Consider the following 18,407-nt stretch of genomic DNA (forward strand, 5'->3'; position numbering starts at 1 on the left):
ACCAACCCTGCTGGCACCTTGATCTTGGATTTCTAGCCTCTAGAACTGTGAGACATTAAATTTCAATGTTTAAGCCACTTTGTTATGGCTGCGCTAGCAAACTCATACAGGGAAGCAAAGAGGGATGAGTGGGGCGGGGGGTTAGGGTCTCAGGAAGCAAGGGTGGATCTGGCAGCGACAGGTTGATCCAGAGAATATATGATCCTCCCTGCGGCCTTCAACTGTCTTGTACTCTGGCCCTGGGTTGGTCCCGTTCTCTTGTGGCAGGGACACGGCAGCCTGCAACTCAGGGGCACATCTTATGGCTCACGATCCAAAAGGAAAGGGAGAGCTAAGCTAGCAGTCCCTGTTTGGAACCATCTGGGTAAAAGCATTCTGGTTTTCCCCTCTCAGACCTCAGCGCCTACTCCTGGGGCCATTTGCACGGCCTTGGGGCCCACAGGGCTGGAATAGGTCCAGCCAGGATCCTGTGACCTCCCTGAAGGCACGAGTGGGGGTGGGGGTGGGGATGGAGGTAGTGGAGGTGGAGAGGGCAAGGGGAGCCCCCCATCAGCCCCACCCCCAGAAGTGAAGGTGGAGCAATCCTCCAAGGCTGGCCGAGGAGGGGAAAGCATGCTCAACAGAGATAGGGAGGCCCAGACCTGGAAAGGAATTGGCCTCGGACCACATAGCCTGGGTCTGTGGCCGAGCCTGCAGGGACAGAGTCCCCGGCCCGTTCTGCGACTCCCAGCGGGGTTGGAAGAGGAAGGAGGGCCACACCTCAGCTGCTGTCACGAATTTTCTACGAGGTCTTGGGCGAGTGTCCCAAACCTATGCTGTTTCCTATTTTTTTGTTTGTTTGTGTTTTAATAAAATGGGCATGATGGGCGTGTGGTGTGATATTAGCTATTATAGGAACTCACTCAACCAGACCGTTCTAGTCCCTAAATTATTACCTTGTTCTAAGTCAGGAGCTCGAGGGGTTGCTTTCAACCCTGTAATTTACAGAGCAATTTTCTGCCAGGCAGAGGGAGCGGATCCAGCTTCCAATGTCGTACTTAGTATAGAGGAAGGCTTTTCTGCCCGGGGAACATTTGGCGTTAGGAATTTTTTATGGTAAACAGCTGGCTGTGGGGGCGCCTGGGTGGCTCAGTCGATTAAGCGTCTGCCTTAGGCTCAGGTCATGATCCCAGAGTCCTGGGATCGAGCCCCGCATCGGGCTCCCTGCTCCGCAGGAAGCCTGCTTCTCCCTCTCCCGCTCCCCCTGCTTGTGTTCCCTCTCTCGCTGGGTCTCTCTCTGTGCAATAAATCTTAAAAAAAAAAAAAAAAAGCTGGGTGTGACTGGCCAGCCTCAGGCCATTGGTTTTGAGCCCAGACTCTGCCAAGAGCCAGTCTGCTCCCCGCTCCCACTCACTCCTAATCCAGTATGACTGGTGTCTTTATAAGAAGAGGGAGAGGGGACACAGGGGCCGAGGGAAGACCATGTGAGGACCCCGGGAGAAGACAGCCGTCTACATGCCACGGAAAGGGGCCTCAGAAGAAACCAACCCTGCTGGCACCTTGATCTTGGATTTCTAGCCTCTAGAACTGTGAGACATTAAATTTCAATGTTTAAGCCACTTTGTTATGGCTGCGCTAGCAAACTCTTACTGGGAATCCCGTACTGGGAATCTATGTAACCGACCCATGCCTCAGTTTCCCCATCTGTCAGACGAGAAAAGCCATGCCTACTTGAAGGAGTTGCTGGGGGGGTGGGATTCAAGGGCAAAAACACATCCAGCTGTGATTCTCAGCTGGGGGGGGTGTGATTCTGCCTCCCCAGGGGACATTTGGTGATGTCGGAAAAAATGTGGGAGTTGTCATGACTGGATGGTGGGGGTGATACCAGCATCTACTGAGTAGAGGCCAGGGACACTGCTGAACATCTTGCAATGCACAGGGCAGGCCCCCTGATAAAGTATGTCCCGAATGTCAATGGTGCCGAGGTTGAGAAACCCTGTGGCAAAGGACAGGGCACGTGTCTGGTCAAGGCTGTCTGTTACTAGGTCTGACCTCTGGGTCCGACCTTGAATCCTTGAATCTGTCACTGGTGCTTCTGTGAGCTGCCGGGTACTGGGACTCAAGTTTCTTTCACTCTGTGAATATCAGGGGGTCGTCTCCCCTGGGATCCATTCTTGCCCCACTGCTAGGGAGAGGAGACCTCTATCAGGGAAGGAGAAAGCCTTTGGGCCACATTAAAGCACCCCTCTGCCAGAGTCCCCTAAGAGCCGCGGACACTCATCCCTCAGGACATTGGACCCGGTGGGCTGCCCCCACCCCTGGTAGGCTGGAGACCCCATCCAACTGAGCCAACGAGATTCCACCCCGAGACTGCTAGAACTACCAGGTCCTCTTTTGACCAGCACAGCTTCATATAGACATCTCAGATTTCTACTTGGGGTCATGAAAGAGGCACCTGACACCTCTGTTGGCCTCAGGTCAGCTCTGCCCTCACAGCCCTGGTGCCACCTCGTGGGCCCACTGTGTCATTCTGTGACCCAAGGAGCCCAATTTAGCCACAAGCTAGAGCAAGCGGAAGGAGGGACCCATCTGCAAAAGGTGGAGACTCCATGTCCAGTTAGGCAGCACTGCTTGCAATCAGGGTGACACAGATGGGCAGGAACCGAGCAGGTCCCTCCAGCACTCTCAGGAGATGAGCCCTTCACTTCTCTCTCCCAGCCATGTGGGCCCTTTTTCAGCCTAATTTATTCTGGCCCTCCTACCACAGGACCTTTGCACATGGTGTCCTGGCTATCTAGAATCCTTTTCCCTTTCCTCTTCACCTGCTGAACTCTCCTCTATCCAGGCCTCACCTCCCCTTGACTACATTAAATGCCCATGTGATAAGCCCTCCCAACTATGAGCTACCTCTGCTCTCAAGACTGGTCATGGTTACACTCTCACATTGCTCGAGTAGTTGGTTTGTGTCTCTTTTCCCCCCCGGACTGTCTGCAAGGGCAGAGGCTGGGCAGGACTTCATTCACCACTATAACTGGCTCAGTTCTGACGGCCTGGAATGTTCTTCCCCCAGGGTCTTGGCAGGGCTGGCTCCTCAGAACTTAGGTCTCAGTTCAAGGGTCCCCCGGGAGTCCCCGCCCCCCCATATTACCACTGTCTGCAATCAATTCCCCGGCCACGGGTGAGCTTCTGTGAACCAGGAAGAGCCCTCACCAAGAACGGCATCAGCTGGTACCTGGATCTCGGACGCACAACCTCCAGAACTGGGAAAAACAAGTGTCTGTTGTGTAAGCCCCCAGTCCGTGATGTTTCGTCACGGCAGGCTGACACAATCACTGGAGATCTGTTCTGGCCGTCTGAAAATAAGTACCCCGAGAGGAGTGACATGGGCAAGCGACTGATGCTAAGGGAGGGGTCACTTATCAGATGCTTCCCTCCCGGCATCGGGGTCCTGGCATCGGGAGGATAGGCCCCAGACTTTTCCAGCAGGACAGGGCGCATCTGAACTCCACTTTGAGCGATGCCACCTGGTGAGGTAGATCCTATGCTGGGAGGTGGGGGTGGGGGTGGGATCACCGACACGGCAGGGTAGGAAGCTCGCAGTGGGGTCGGATGAGCCTGGGGTTGGGAGGCAGATGACTGAGTCTGAGTCCCTGCCTTGGGAATTCTTAGCTTTATGGAGCCGAGTAAGCTCCTCCGCCTCCCCAACCTCAGTTTCCCCATCTAGGAAATGGGTCGGTAATCTCTCTCAAAGCGGCTGTTGGCAAGATTAAATGAGAGGAACAGGCTGATCAGTCGAGCGCTGTGCAGTAGTATTTATTGTTACAGTGTTAAAATTTACCCCTGGGAAGACACGGGGCTGTGACAAGCAACTGAAAGGCCAGGGACATCACCTCTGCTCATGGATAACCTTGTTCCCTTTGTAACCACAGCTGCCTCTGTGTTGGGAAACTCTTCTCGCCAGCCAGCCGTCTGTAATAATGCTGGCTTCGGAAGTTGCTGTGTCCCCAGGCTTTCTGTTCCTTGCCGGGCCACTGCCGGGAGCCCGCCAGAGCCTGGAGGAGGTGGTGCCCGCACGGACAGGTTTCGACGGGAAGCGGGGCGGGCTAGGCTTGGAGAAATAGAGGGCTCCAGGTGCCCCCGCAGCGGACACCGAAGTCTCGTCCTGCCAGATCTTCCCGTTCTGTCGCATGCAGCCCTGCTCGATGCCTCAAGATGTGAGGTCACTGTTCTGAGCACCCCCCGCCCCCCCCCCTCCCGTGCCGGCTGGGCTGTGCGGAGGCCCCTTCCCTTCTCCCGCATCTGCTCCAGGTTTTCATGTGGCTTCTTCCTGCCTCCTAGAGCCTGGGCCCTGGTGACAGACAGACAGATTTCTAGGAGAGAAGCTTTGCGCAGCTAATGACAAAGGGGCCTTTCAGAGGGGTCTGGGGTCAGGAAGCTGAGAGTCTGCTGGGCAGGTGCCTTCTGAGGGCTCTGGCCCCCAGCTTCTCGGAGAAATACGGGGTGTCTCTGCCTACTGGGGTTCTCCCCAACCTCTGGCACCAACTACCTCTTCTTAAGGGGCTAGCACCCACGGGCGCAGAGGACACCTCTCCAAGAAGCACGTTCATGCTTTCCCAGGTCTGGAAGCCCTATCACCCTTTAAGGCCCAAGACCACAACTCGGGCCCTTTGGACAGGACATGGCAGGTCACTGTTCTGTAGGTGGCCGCTCCGTCAGCCTTAGTCAGTTCACTACCAGAATCTCTCTGCTAAGTCCCTCTGCACCCCTGCTCTTCTTGCCCACCCTTGAAGCAGGGCTGACGTCTGGGATTTTTTTTCAGCAGACAAAGCTCACCTGATCTGACTCTGTGTGGAGGTTGTTAATTTATCAACCAACCTGTCCTCGTGTTGAAAAGCCAGTTCCAAACACTCAGCTGGCTGCCAAGGGTGGGAGCATCGGGCGGGAGAGAATGTGCCTTAGGGTACCATTTGGACTGAAAGGTGCTTTCGAAGTTGTCCATGTTGCCCCAGGCCTGCTGGCCTAGCGCTGCAAATCTGGGGGGCAATGTCATCCCTACCAGTAACCCCCCAAATTGTCCACTTGCCCATCTTATCCCCAATGGGAATGAATGGGGGGGGAGTGCCAGCTTCATTTCTGACAAATGTTGGCTTTAAATAGTCAGAGCTGCATGTGGGCCCCCTCGTGCCATCCTCCCTCACCCTGTGGGAATAATTTCCCGCCTGGTTTGCTGCTTCCAAGAGGCAGATCCTGGGGTCCTGGGTCACCCAGCCTGGATGCTGGCTTGGGAGGGACCTGTGGCATCAGGTTAGAGGGGAGCCCCCCTCCAGGCTGTGGGCTCTGCATCTTCAGGCCCCATGTGTGGCTGCATGTCATTAAGATCCTGGAGTTTGGAACCTCAGCAAAGTCATGTTAGATACCAGAGCTTCTCCCTCAGGCCCTGGAATTGGAGATGTGACCCTAGGAGGCTAAATAGTCAAATGAAAGGGGAGCCATCCACTTGTCCACCGTCTAGGCGTTTGGTCTCCAGGGGCAAGAAAAGCTGTGCTTATCCTAAGGTCAGAGAGAAATCCATGGTCTTCGGCGTTGGGGAGGAATCATTCTCAAGTTCATCAGGCCTCGGTTTAGGCTTTTCCTATGAGGGGAAACGGTTCATTGGGTTGAAGAACATGTGCTTTGATGATTCTCAGAGGCTGACACCTACCTGTTCAAGTCTTGGGAATTCAGACCTCTCACTGACTCTTGGGCGAATGGCTTCAATGTTGTGGTCCCGACAAAAGATTCTCTCTGATAACCCAAGTGTCCGTAGAACCCCAATGCATTTCATCCCTCCCAAATCATCACTCAGCACCGAGGTCAACAGACTCAATCCTGAACACATCAATTGGAACGATTTTCCAGGGTGGTGTACGTGGACTTTTCTCTCTCTCTCTTTGGTCAAGCCTTATTGGGGGCTCTAGAGAGTCTGAACATTAGACATTCCTTGTCCTCCTTTTGCACGTGGCCCCAACCAGAACACAGTTGCAGAGGGACTAGTTCAATGTCAGTTCTGTGTCATAAATGGGAAATCGGGTGCTTTCTTCTGTCCCCATACCTTCCCACCTGTCTCCTGAGAGGTTACAAAGTGTGTTATAGACATTAGCAAGTGTTAATTCTCATAGCATCCTTGGGAGGGAACCTGGAGTATTGTAGATGAAGACGTTGAGGCACAGAGAGGTGGGGCCACTGGGAAGAAGCCACATAGCAGAACAGTGGCAGAGTCAGGAAAAGGGCTGGGGGTTCTCTCCACCACCTTGATGACTTTCTCTGCAAGATTCACCTCAATGAGGGCACTGATGTGCACACCTGTTTCAGGTGACCGAGAAATCACAACAAATGTCTGTTGGGTCAACAATGACAAGTATTTCCCTGCTCCCAATCCCAAACCCACCGTCACTCTTGGTTGTCACTGACCTAAGTCCATCATCCCCACTCCTATCCTCAGGATATCCTTTATCCTGATGACAGGAAATCTGCATTTAATGGAAATGCCACTACCAAGATAAATGCATACTGAGAGCCTAGTGCATATAACCTATCCATCTCTTTATCCGCCCCTGCCTGGATCATCCACCTGCCTCCACCCAGTGCAGCCACTCATGGGAGGAGAAGGCAAATAGCTTTTCTACATGTCCAGCCCCATGCGACACACAGCTTTTAGGGTAGCAGGGAATGACCATCCCATTGTGCATTCTCCCAAGAGAGATTCAGTGACCCAAGTCAGAACCGGAGTTCTCAGTCATGGGGGGCATGGCTACTGGAGCCAAGAGCTCCACCGGGCTGGCCAGAAGGGCCCACTGGTCAGCCTCAGGCTTTGCTGGCTCCCAGCACTGTGTGTCTGGTTGGAGTCCCGCCTGCTCCTTCTGGGGAGAGTGTTTGGGGGAACCGCCGGCCTCCTCCCACCTTGGCAGCTCAGTTCAAGGCTCCAGGGACCGCCTGGACTGCTCAGTGGCTCAGTCACTCTGAGGGGGAGCCCAGGTGACAGAGAGGCTGGGCTGACAGGTCCTTCCACCGAGCAGGAAGGTGCACAACCAGCTCGAGTCAGGCAGGCTGGTGCCTCCTTGTTCCCTGGAGCCCCCATCTGAAACCGCAGTAGTCTGCTGGGGTTTTGCCTGGGGGCAGGGGAGCATCCTCGGCCCACGGTCCCTAGGTACAGTGGTGGCAGCGTCGGGCTACTCATCCTCGGTGGGGGTGTCCATGCTGGGTCTGGTGGGGCGTCCGCTCCTTACACGTTGGTGACCTCGAGGCCATTGTAGCCTTCCGGACGGCACTGCTCCAGCCTGCCGTGGGGATCATCGTCTCCACAGTCTTCATTTTGAAGAGAGCCATAGTCGTCATGAAAATCGGGGTCTTTGCTGCTGAAGCCCCTTCCTATCTTCCCCAGGGGCAGCTGAGAAGAGAGAAATGAGATGGAAGGGTGGGGAGAAGAGAAGAGGAACTGAGTGTTTGGGATCTGGGGCATGTGGGGTCCCCCGTTCTAATTGCTGTGTGACCTTAAGCGACTTGTCTAACCTCTCTGTGCCCCTCCTATTAGTAATCATACTCTGCTGCCCAGAGCACTGAGAGGATTTTGTGAGCTAACCTTAGGAGAGAGCTTCATGTTCCCAACTGAAGGAACTGGTCGGTTGCTAAGGGTGAGGACAAATATAGTCTTTCTGATTGTCCTCAAAAGTCTCGCATCTCCCTCCTCAGCGGGAGGAGAGTTGAGAATGGGTACGATGGAGGAGAGGTGAGAATGTTTGAGCACGGGCATGAAGTCTGACTGCGTTCCCAGGTCAGGAAGAAATATTCTAGCACCTCCTGGTGTGGCAGAAAGAGCAGGTGTTGTGGAGACTCGCAAACCAGGGTTTGGATCCCTGCTCTGTCACTTCCCAGCTGTGTGACCCCGGACCAGTCACCTGCCCTCTCTGAGCCCCCATTTTCTCAGGTTCCAAGTGAGAACAGCAATTCCTTTCTCCCAGAGGAGTTGTAAAGAGTAGAAATCAGATCTGTAAAGCACACAGCGTGGTGCTTGCCAAGGGCAGCTATTGTGGTTATATGCATTAGGCTCTCAGTATGCATTTATCTCTTATTTTGAACATCTCTCCATGAGAATAATCCTGATAGCGCTTTGTACTGCTTTATTTCTTCGATGGCTTTAGTTTCCAGACCAGTGTTCCTCAACCTTTTGTTCAATGTTGCCACCTTAAAAAAGGAGCCTTTTTGGGTCATGATCCTGGAGTCCCGGGATTGAGTCCCGCATCGGGTTCCCTGCTCAGCAGGGAGTCTGCTTCTCCCTCTGACCCTCCCCCCTCTCATGCTCTCTCTATCTCATTCTCTCTCTCAAATAAATAAATAAAATCTTCAAAAAAAAAGGAGCCTTTTAAGATATATCCCCCTAATGACACCGCCACCATGAAATTTTCACACCACAGATACACCGTGCTTCTGTTAATGTCCCATATGTATACCTGTTCTTCATAGAGAGAGAGAGTGACAGGTTTGCCCCTCCCCCAAGAACCCATTTTCACCCCATTCGAGACTGCGTGTTCTAGACTGAGTGCACCGTAAGAGTAAGGGTGGGAATTTATTCATGCTTATTCCCATTCATGCTCAGGATTGTGCCTCAAACACAGTCAGTGTCCAAAAAGTGTTTGCTGAATGAACAGAAGAATTTTTGGATTATCCACTTCTCCCATCTGTGCCTACACACTTCCATTTAGGAATCTGGGTCAGTCTGAGTCTGTGTGAACACAGGCAAACTGCACGCACTTTCATAGACCGGAGGCTAATCTGCTGCTATTGGTCAGATCACCAAAGTTCAAAAGCTAAGTCAGTGGTTCTCAGAGTCTGGGCAGGTTGGCTGCATGTAGGGTTCCCCCTCACCCCTGAGGCCCTTGGCTTCGAGACCCAGGTGGGTCCCAGAATCTGCCTGGTAAGCAACTGGCCAGGTGATTCTGATGTGGGCAGGTGAGACCTCCACTTCGAGATGCTACTCTAAGCCTGGGGGGTGGGGGCAGGGGCTTAAGCATCATGCGGGTCAACTGGAGGCTGCTTCCTCCCTCCTGGCTGCATCTGTGACCTGGCCCATCGGTCCTCCTCCACAGGCCAAGAGAGGAGCTGGGAGGGGCCGCCATGGGCCCAGATGACAACAAGACCTTCCCTGGGCTGCAGGACTCACAGGTGAAGGCATCCAGTGACTTACCCGGCCAGCCTTGTACTTGATACCCCCGCTGTTCTCCTCCTTCCCCGCCCGGGTGATGCTGGAGGCCCTCCCTGGGGGTGTTCCGAAACGCTCGGCCTCCCGGATGCCTGAGGAGCTGGGGAGAGATCCATACTGAGTCAGCTGCCACCCCCCAGAGACGGTCATACTCACATGGGTGACAATGACCATAACCGCTGTGATTTACTGCGGACCTCCTATGTGCCCCCCCCCCCCCGCCCCCCGCCGTGCTAAGCACTTTACGAAAGCAATCCTCACAAAATCCCTGCATGACAGTTGGGGCAAAAGGGGGGCAGCTCAGAGAGGTTAAGCGATTTGCCCAGGATTACCCAGCTGCAAGCAGCAGAGCCAAGATCTGAATCCAAGTCTGTGAGACTCCAAGGTCGCGCTCTTCCCCCTCCAGCGTGCGGCAAACCTTACCAGGAAGGGAAGACTGGATGGGAGAATCCCCACATTTGAGCTCACTGGCATGACTTGAGAAGCACCAGGAAAATTTTCCCCACTCTGCGTTTGAAATCTGTGTCCCCCACCCCCACCATTGACTTCTTGCCTGAAGTGACCCCATTACTCCCTTCCTTGTGTTAAAGCATCAAAGGCTTCTCTTAGACTAGGATTTGGCAAACTGCAGCCTGCAGGCTGGAGCTGGCCAGCCGACTGATTTAGCAAATAAAGTTTTATTGGAACCCAGACATGCCCATTAGTTTACATGTTGTCATAGCCTGCTTTCTTGCTGTAAGGACGGAGTTGAGGTCCTTGAACCCTTCCAGAAACCCTGAGAAGGAGTGATTATCCCCATTTCAAGTTGAGGGAACAGGCTCAGAGGGGGCAAATTTCTTGCTTAAAATCACAGAGAGGATAATGATGGAGGAGCCAGAATTGAGCCCCCAAAGGCCCTGCTGTGGCTCCTTTTTACATGGGACCACCCCTGAACCACCCCAGTGCCTGGTCTCTATGCTCACATTTCAATGACTGCTCGGGGTTGGGTGGACAGAATGTCATAACACATCACCTTGTCATGGGTGCCTGAAAATCCCAGTGTGCCCCCCACCCCGGGAGAATCCCCTCCCCCGACTCTGCAGCTTGGGAAGCCTGCCAGCCACCGAGGTGGGAGACATGACAAGGCCTCTTACTCTGTGTGCTTGATGGTAAAATCTTTCAGAGTTCATAGAGGAATTGCTCTTCCCCACTGAAATGCTAAGGAGAAAGATGGAGCACATCGACAGGAAGGGGGGCCCCATGTAACCAGTTCCAGAGGAAAGCACGTCATGGAGATACTCCAGTGCTCGTGTGAAGTTGGGGGGCACGAACTATCAGTTGTTGTGGGGGGTCTGTGTCCGGTGCACTGCATAACAGTTTGCCTCCCTGAATCCTGTTAACAAAGCTGCAGGGAGGGAGGACTCATATTCCCATATTACAGATGAGAAACTGAGGTTCAGAGGGCTGAAATCACCTGCTGTGTCTAACATGGTAGAAAGCAGCATAGTCAGGATTGGAACCCACATTCCAGCCATCTCCCTGTGGAGGAAGAAAGAGCGGCAGCCACGGAGGTGCTGGTAGTGGGTTTGGAAAAATAATTGATAGTAGTTGCGTTGTTGGGTGCTTCACCATGCCTGGGTTCCTCTCCCAATTGCTTTATGCATTATTTCGCCTTATCTTTCCATCAGGCTCCCCCAGCCTTGGATTCAGTCTGGGATGGAGTCTTGGGTTAGCCCTTGATAGCTATTCAATGGTCGATGTTTCTCCATCTGAATCTTTCCAACCCATCAGAGCCTTCTGGAAGCACTCACCCTAAAGGGCCAGTACCACCTGCCCTGCCCCCTCTCTCTCCAGAAAGCTGAAGTCAGCAACAGGAGAGGGAGCAAGAGGGCCGTGGACGGGGCAGCTTGACCGCTTGGACCACTGCAGAGATGTCCTGGGGCAAAGCCTGAAGAGCCTGGTTAATATAATCCTGGGCACGTGGTTAAATATCGTGGTGATATTAACCAGGCCTGGGGATCACTGTCTCCACTGGTGTTTTACTTAGCTAGGGACTCTTGCACCAATAGGGGTGGTCTCTAAAATTTCTTAAAAACCCATGAAATTCTGTTTCCCCCAAGTTGACTAAAATCTCTTCCCATGGTCTGTGGCAAGTTCTCAGCAAAGGCTCCAAGGAGAACTGGCACATGGGCCATGGACAGACATCGCCTCTCCGTGCCCTGGCTGACCAGCTCAGATCCTTGTCTGTAAAATGAGAGGACTGAGTCCACTTTCTTCTTCCTTGTCCTCATATTGGAAGGATTGCTTTCATCTCATTCTTAAGGGACTCCCTGGCCTGCCAACAACATAAGAACCTACTCTATTTGTGCCCCACGAGAAACGTCCCCAGTGCTCACCCACGAATCCTAGATAGTCCTTAATGCACCTGTGACCTCGGGGGTGGTCAAGGGTTTAATCAGATACATGAATGCCTGCTAATGTTTAGCTAGTGCTACCTATCTAGGGCTCAGAATATATTAAGGCCATTACAGGTCACATGGCTTCAGAAGGGAGGTCAGGGAGGGTGGACAATTCTTAGGAGAAAAGCCTCTTTCCTGTACCTGTTGGGTTATGGCTCAAGGAATAGGGATCTTGTCAAACTCTGGTCTCCATAGAACTACCTCAAAATGCCCAAAATGTAGATTCCTGGGCTCTCCCAGTAAATACTGGTCCTGGGGATCTGAGTTTGGGCCAGGGGATCTGCATTTCACAAGAGTACCAATGATTTTGCTGCAGGGCTCTGTGGACCTCACTTTGAGAATCACTTGAGTATTAGCCTGCCGATGGGGCAGGGCAGTTCAAGACTTCTGGATTGTTGCCACGGATGCACAATTCCCCACTCAGCCTCAGTTTCTGTATAACATGGGGTGTAGCCCAGATGCTTTCTGAGGCTTCATGTGGTTTGGGGGCTCAGCACTCAGGGTTCTGACTCAGAGAGCCTCAGATTCAAACCTGAGTTCTGTCAACAAAATGGACCAAGCTTTAGCTAGACTGATCAAGAATTACAGAGTGACTCAAATTATTGAAACCAGGAATGAGAGAAGAGACAGTACTACCAACTCTACAGAAAGAAGTGAGATTATAGGGAAATGATTATAAAATCAACTAACTGTATGCCAACAAATTAGTTAACCTAGATGAAACAGACAAATTTCTAGAAAGATATAAACCTATTCAAACTGATTCAAGAAGAAATAGAAAATCTGAATGGATCTGTAACAAATAAAATTGAAGTAGGAAAAAAACCAACCCCCCCCAAAACGAAAAACCAAAACCTTTCCACAAAGAAAAGCCCAGGATCATGTGGTTTCACCAGTGAATTCTACCAAATGTTTAAGGAATAATGAACACCAATCCTTCACAAACTCTTCCAATTAAAAAAAACAAAACAAAACAAAAAACAGAAGAGGAGAGAATACTTCCTAACTCATCCTATGAGGCCAGTATTACTCTGATACCAAAACCACACAAAAATATCACAAGAAAAAGCCCCTACAGACAAACATCCTTTATAAATATAGATGCAAAAAATCCTCATCAAAATGCTAGCAAACCTAGACCAGCAACATATAAAAAGGATAAAGTGGGATTTATCCTAGGAATGCAAGGTTGGTCCAATGTATGAAAATCAACGTAATATGCCATATTAATAGAGCAAAGGACAAATCTAGGCTCTGCTCCTTACTAGCTGTGTGACCTTGGGCAAGTACCTTGCCCCTTTGAATAAGTATTTCCATCTATAAAGGAGGGATAGTGACACCGATTTCTTGGTATTGTCATGAGGATGAAATTAGTGCCCATAACAAGTGTCTAATAAATGGTGACTTTAGCTTAACTGCAAATATTTTAAGGAGAGAATCCCCAGAGAGGGCGCCTAATTTGTCTGTCCAGGTGCTTTCTCTCTGGTTACTTTCCAGACGAGGAGCCTGGGGTAGGTAGGCTGACATGGCCTGCTCATCTGGACCATGAGCACCATTAGTATGCTCATCCCTGCATCCAAACCTCTGTCTCCACAGCATTTCCTGCCTGGACTGGCCACCTCTTTTTCAACTATGACCTTCAGGCTAAAGCACTTTGCTTCTTGGAACCTCTGTTTCCTGATCTATAAAAGGAGGCCACTGTGTTGTAGGGAAGAAGTGGGATCCAGGAAGTGAGGGGGCCAGGGGGAAGTCAGGATCACCTGCTTCCGAAGCCAGCAGCCCACACTCACTTGGCTGGGTGGAAGATGGCGCTCATCTCCTCTGCCAGGTGTCTCCGGAGAATGTGCTTCCCGCTGGGGATGCCCAGGGCAGTAGCCATGGCTTCGGCGTTGAACGTGGGTTCCAGAACCAACACGGCACCATGGATGCCGCTGTTGGTCAGGTTGTCCGCATACTCCTGAGGGCAAGGCACAGGCTGGTTAGCCTGCGGTGGGGGCCTCCCTGTTACTTGACAGGTCTGCCCTGGTGTCCTGCCCTGTTAGGCTGTGAGGACCACCCTGTTGTCCTGAGGTGTCCTGAGGAGCTGCCCTGCTGGCTTGAGGTGCCCTCAGCTCCAAGTGGGGACATGCCCCCAACAGCAAGGGCTTGTTCCCCTGGGGACCAGTTAGTATAAGGCTCAGGGGGAACCCCCCACTCTTTTAGGGCCATGAGGACAGTGACTAAGACTATTTTGTCACTGATGTATCCCCAGATCTTGGCAGGCAGCCCATAAAAACTTGTCCAATGAGATGAGCCTGGATTCAACCTCAGCCTTGCTTCAGAGGACAGCCCAGCCTCTCCACCCCTGCTGGGAGAAAGCCATCATGAATGGGGGTCCTGTTGTAGGGGTGGGGTGGGTGCTCCCTCTTCCTGAGAAACAGGAGGCAGGCTTTCTCACCAGCTTGGGCAACAACGCTGCCTCATGCAAAATGGACACACAAATGTGCATGGGATTTGCAGATGCCTGTGAGTCACCCCCAGCCCATCCCCGCCCACCAGCCCCTCACCTTCAGGTCAATGTCCCGCACCCACTTGAGCACCCGCTGGTTGGTCCAGACCACGGGATCTATGTTCTGTGTCTCGCAGCGGGCGCGGCGCTCCTGGAGGGCCTTGTGGGGAGGGGGGAGACAGTGGGTCAGCTGGGGGTGGGGGAGCATGCAGAGGTCCCAAGGAGCGAGCATCCACGGTGTTGGGGGGACCCCGGCGTGCTGGTACAAGGAGAAGTTCTGGCCAGTGAGCCCCGGGTTCTCTGGCCCTGTCCATCGGGGGCTTGGCTTTTCATTCTGGGAAATGGGGAGAAGCCTGCTTCTGGGGGTGGAGGGCTGGGTGAGACCCCCAGCAGCTGCCTAGTTTGTATATCCCAGACCCCCGCTTTCCTGACATGGAGTAGGGGCCCAACAATGCGGCTCTTCCGTGAGGGGCTGTCTTCTGTGGGTCCACCCAGCCCCTGAGGCAACGAGTGTCACCTACAAAACATCACTCATGGCAACCTGTAGAGGGATCAGCTTGGTCCCTTTTCACCAGCCTTCCCTGGGGGGACTGGCTCCCAGACAAAGGGCTCTGGGCTGGTGGTGGACCCAGGGACCCCCCGGTCTATGGATTCCTCCAACGTGCCCTGACCATGCCCATTCACACTTCACTGTCACGATCTTCCAGCATGTCTCTGGGGTTCACCAGACTGGGGTTCCCGGTGCCCAGGGCCCTGCGGCTGGTGTGTGAGAAGGGCTGAAGAACTGGACAGCTCCCTCCTCTGGGCCTCTCCTCCTGACCCTGGGCGGCTTGTGCTCTGACTTCACTCTAGGAAAAGTAAGCCGTCTGGACTGCCGCCGCCCTGTAGGGCCCAGCGGCCTCGGGAATCTTTGGGTCCTGGGGGAGCTAAAGCAGATGCCCCCCATGCTGTCTGACTTGGCAGGGCTCAGAATCAAGGGGGCACTCAGAGTCCAAACTCTGACTCTCCCCCCTGGTCCCTGGTCACCTAGCTGGCCTCCCCGTTCACTCCCCCACCTCAGACCCAACGCTGGGACCACACATTCTGTCCTCTGGGCCTTTGCTTGTGCTGTTCCCTCTGTTAGGTTGCTTTTCACTCACACCTCCTGCTGACTGATGCCTGGAATTCCTCTCTCAGTTCCCAGTCCCGCTGTCGCTACCTCGGGGAAGCCCTCCCTGATCCCTCTGGAAGCTACGGCTTTGGGTTTTCATAAAATCCTGGACTTTCCTCATTGGGCCAACTTTCCATGGTATGGTGGCACCAGCTTCTTTGTGGTTCTCCCTGATGAGCAGTGAACTCTTGGAAGATGAGGGTTCCCCCCTTTACTGAATTGGACACAGGGCCTGACCCATGCCCAGTAAGCAGCTATTGGAAGAAGGGAGGGAGAGGGGGAGGGATGGATGCGTGTGTGGATGGATGCATGGATGGCCACGTGGATGGATGCGTGTGTGGATGGATGCATGGATGGCCACGTGGATGGATGCGTGTGTGGATGGATGCATGGATGGCCACGTGGATGGATGCGTGTGTGGATGGATGCATGGATGGCCACGTGGATGGATGCGTGTGTGGATGGATGCATGGATGGCCACGTGGATGGATGCGTGTGTGGATGGATGCATGGATGGCCACGTGGATGGATGCATGGATGGCCAGGTGGATGGATGCGTGTGTGGATGGATGCATGGATGGCCACGTGGATGGATGCGTGTGTGGATGGATGCATGGATGGCCACGTGGATGGATGCGTGTGTGGATGGATGCATGGATGGCCAGGTGGATGGATGCGTGTGTGGATGGATGCATGGATGGCCACGTGGATGGATGCGTGTGTGGATGGATGCATGGATGGCCAGGTGGATGGATGCGTGTGTGGATGGATGCATGGATGGCCATGTGGATGGATGCGTGTGTAGACAGACGCATGGATGGGCAGATAGTTGGATGGACAATGGGTGCCAGTGGGGAAAGAAGGGCTGTGGAAGATGCCTCCATCTCCTGCCCTGGTCCTCACCTCCCTGCTGAAGTTCACTTGGTACAGCAGCTCAATCCCCAGCAGGATGCTGACCTGGTGGAACTTCTTGGACACATTGAGGTGCTTCTCCAGGTCCCGCTTCATCAGGGAGTGCAGCATTCGCCCGTCAACCAGGTGGTTTTGGAAGGCCTGAGAGTACTGGGACAGCCCGATGTCATTCAGCCAGGCCTTGGCCACCCAGTGATGGTCCAGGTCAGCGGCTTTGGACAGGCTGGTGAGGACAGACATAGCCAGAGAGATGGATGGGTGGGGACAGGTGGCAGAAACAGAGAGACAGGTAGAAATGGGGCAGAGATGGGCAGAGATGAAGACAGAGGGAAAAGAACAGGGCAGAGTAGGGTGGGGGACCAAGACATCACAGAGACGGGGGCAGGAAAAGGGATGCAGTGGAGAGACCGAGAGGAAGAGAGAGACAAAGCAGAGATGGGGAGAGAGGTGGATGCAGAGAGTGGAAGGAGAAAGACAGAGACAGACAGAGAAACAGAGAGTGAGCCCCAAAGAGCAGAAGAAGGATCAATAGAGAGGCAGAAAAAGGAACAGGAAAAGGGAAGAAAGCACATTCAGACACACGGAGTGGAAAGAGACGGTAGCAGAATGGCAGGGACGTGTGCAGAGGGAGGTGGCACCTCCGGGAACCCTCCACATCCTCAGCCTGCCCCTGGGTGTGGTCCCCTGGGCATGTTCCTCTACAGAATCCCTGAAGCCCGCAATGCTGTGGCCTGGGCCGTTTTTCCTCGCTCTACAAACCAAGAAGCTCAGACTTTGCCCAGAGTCACACTGTGGCATGTCTCGGAATCAGAATTAAAACCCCCGTTTTGCCCATTTCAAGCCCTTTCTCCTCACTGCTATATCTCAGATTTGTCTGTATCCCACACCTATCTCAGTGCTGCACACATAGTATGTGCACAAGGAATATTTCTCAAATGCATAAAGAGGTGGATGCTCCTGGCAAGAGGTCCCCTTGGCTGTCATTCCCCTGATCGCCATACAGTGGCAGCCACACAGAAGGAATGAGAACAGTGTATCCCACCTGTGGAGGGACTTGAGAAATGACCTGTGGGGCTGCCAGGTAGGGGGACCCCACAAAGGGATCAGGATGTGATAGGGAAATATGGGCTTACGGAGTGACACCACCCTCCTCCCCAGGTCTGGGATCGGGACCAGCATTCTTCCCTTGCCCTCAGATAGAATACCCTTCACTCACTTCCCAGCCCCTCCCTGTGCACCCGTCTCTAAAGAGCTGCCCACCAGCCACTCAAGCTGGAGGCCTGGGTGGGATTTTCAGCTCCACCCGACTCCCTTCCTCCTTTCCACTCTCCACTGCTCACGCCGGGACTTTGTGTCTCCCTGGACTCTGTGTCTCCCTGGACTCTGCGCTCCAACTGGTCTCCCTGCCTCTGAGCCCTCCCCAGTCCCTCTTCCAGGAGAGTGGCCAGGGCTGACCGCACCACCCTCCTGCTGGTGCTCCTATATGGCTCCTCCCTGCCCTTCCTTCATTCCACCAATATATACTGAACAGCTACGACCGCCGTGCTCGGGACGGATACTGCTATATAATGGGCACATCTTCCCTCACGGCCCCTTCCTTTCTTTCTTCTTCCCCACGCTCTCTGTTCCCTGGTGGCACCCATTTCCAGGGCTCTGGATTACAAATGTAATGTAAACGAGGACTCCCAAATTCTCATCTCTCCCTTCTTCTCTCTTCTGAGGCCCAGCTTCTTACTAACTGCCCCCTTGGGCATCTCCTGCCTGTCACGCATCTCACATTTAATAGGCTCTAAACAAAATGCCCTGTCCCCTCTCCCAGCATTTCCCCACCCCCCACCATCCTCCGGCTCCGGTCCTCATTTGCCCTCAGTCTCCCCTCCCCCACCAGGTCTATCAGTCACTCTGGTCCGTGTGTCTGTCCCTTTTTCTCCTTTTCTGGGTTCAAGCTACCACCACCTGCGGCATAGATTTCGGAAATTGCCTCCTTACTTCCCCCACGCACCGCCCCCCCCCCGCCTGCCCCCCCCTTCTCATCCCCACAGTAGCCAGATGGTCTTTTAAAAACCTCAATCAGATCATGTCCCTCCTCTGCTTAGAACCTTCCAGTGGTGGAACCTTAAATGCACCTTACTAAGTGAAAGAAGCCAATCACAATACTGTATGATTCTGGTTATGTGACATTCTGGAAAAGGCAAAACTATGGAG

General features: G+C 53.4%; 1 protein-coding gene across 4 annotated transcripts in view; it reads right to left on the reverse strand.

The window, feature by feature from the left end:
* Window positions 1-3,623: 3,623 nt before the first annotated feature.
* KAZN (kazrin, periplakin interacting protein) overlaps window positions 3,624-18,407 on the reverse strand; it is a 1,036,128-nt gene continuing 1,021,344 nt past the window's right edge. For 2 of the 4 annotated variants that reach the window (XM_064589897.1, XM_064589898.1), the window contains 6 exons: window positions 16,194-16,425; window positions 14,199-14,300; window positions 13,443-13,609; window positions 9,200-9,314; window positions 7,245-7,405; window positions 3,624-6,321 (listed from right to left, as the gene is read on the reverse strand). In XM_064589897.1, coding sequence (XP_064445967.1) covers window positions 6,297-6,321; window positions 7,245-7,405; window positions 9,200-9,314; window positions 13,443-13,609; window positions 14,199-14,300; window positions 16,194-16,425 — 802 coding nt within the window. In that variant the 3' untranslated portion in view covers window positions 3,624-6,296. The remainder of the gene's footprint in view (window positions 6,322-7,244; window positions 7,406-9,199; window positions 9,315-13,442; window positions 13,610-14,198; window positions 14,301-16,193; window positions 16,426-18,407) is intronic. The other 2 variants (XM_064589899.1, XM_064589900.1) reach the window with 2 other exon arrangements.

The sequence above is a fragment of the Mirounga angustirostris genome, unplaced genomic scaffold, assembly GCF_029215605.1.
Source record: "Mirounga angustirostris isolate CCGP_5_RB_7025 unplaced genomic scaffold, mMirAng1.0.hap1 SCAF_4, whole genome shotgun sequence".
NCBI classification, from domain to species: domain Eukaryota; kingdom Metazoa; phylum Chordata; class Mammalia; order Carnivora; family Phocidae; genus Mirounga; species Mirounga angustirostris.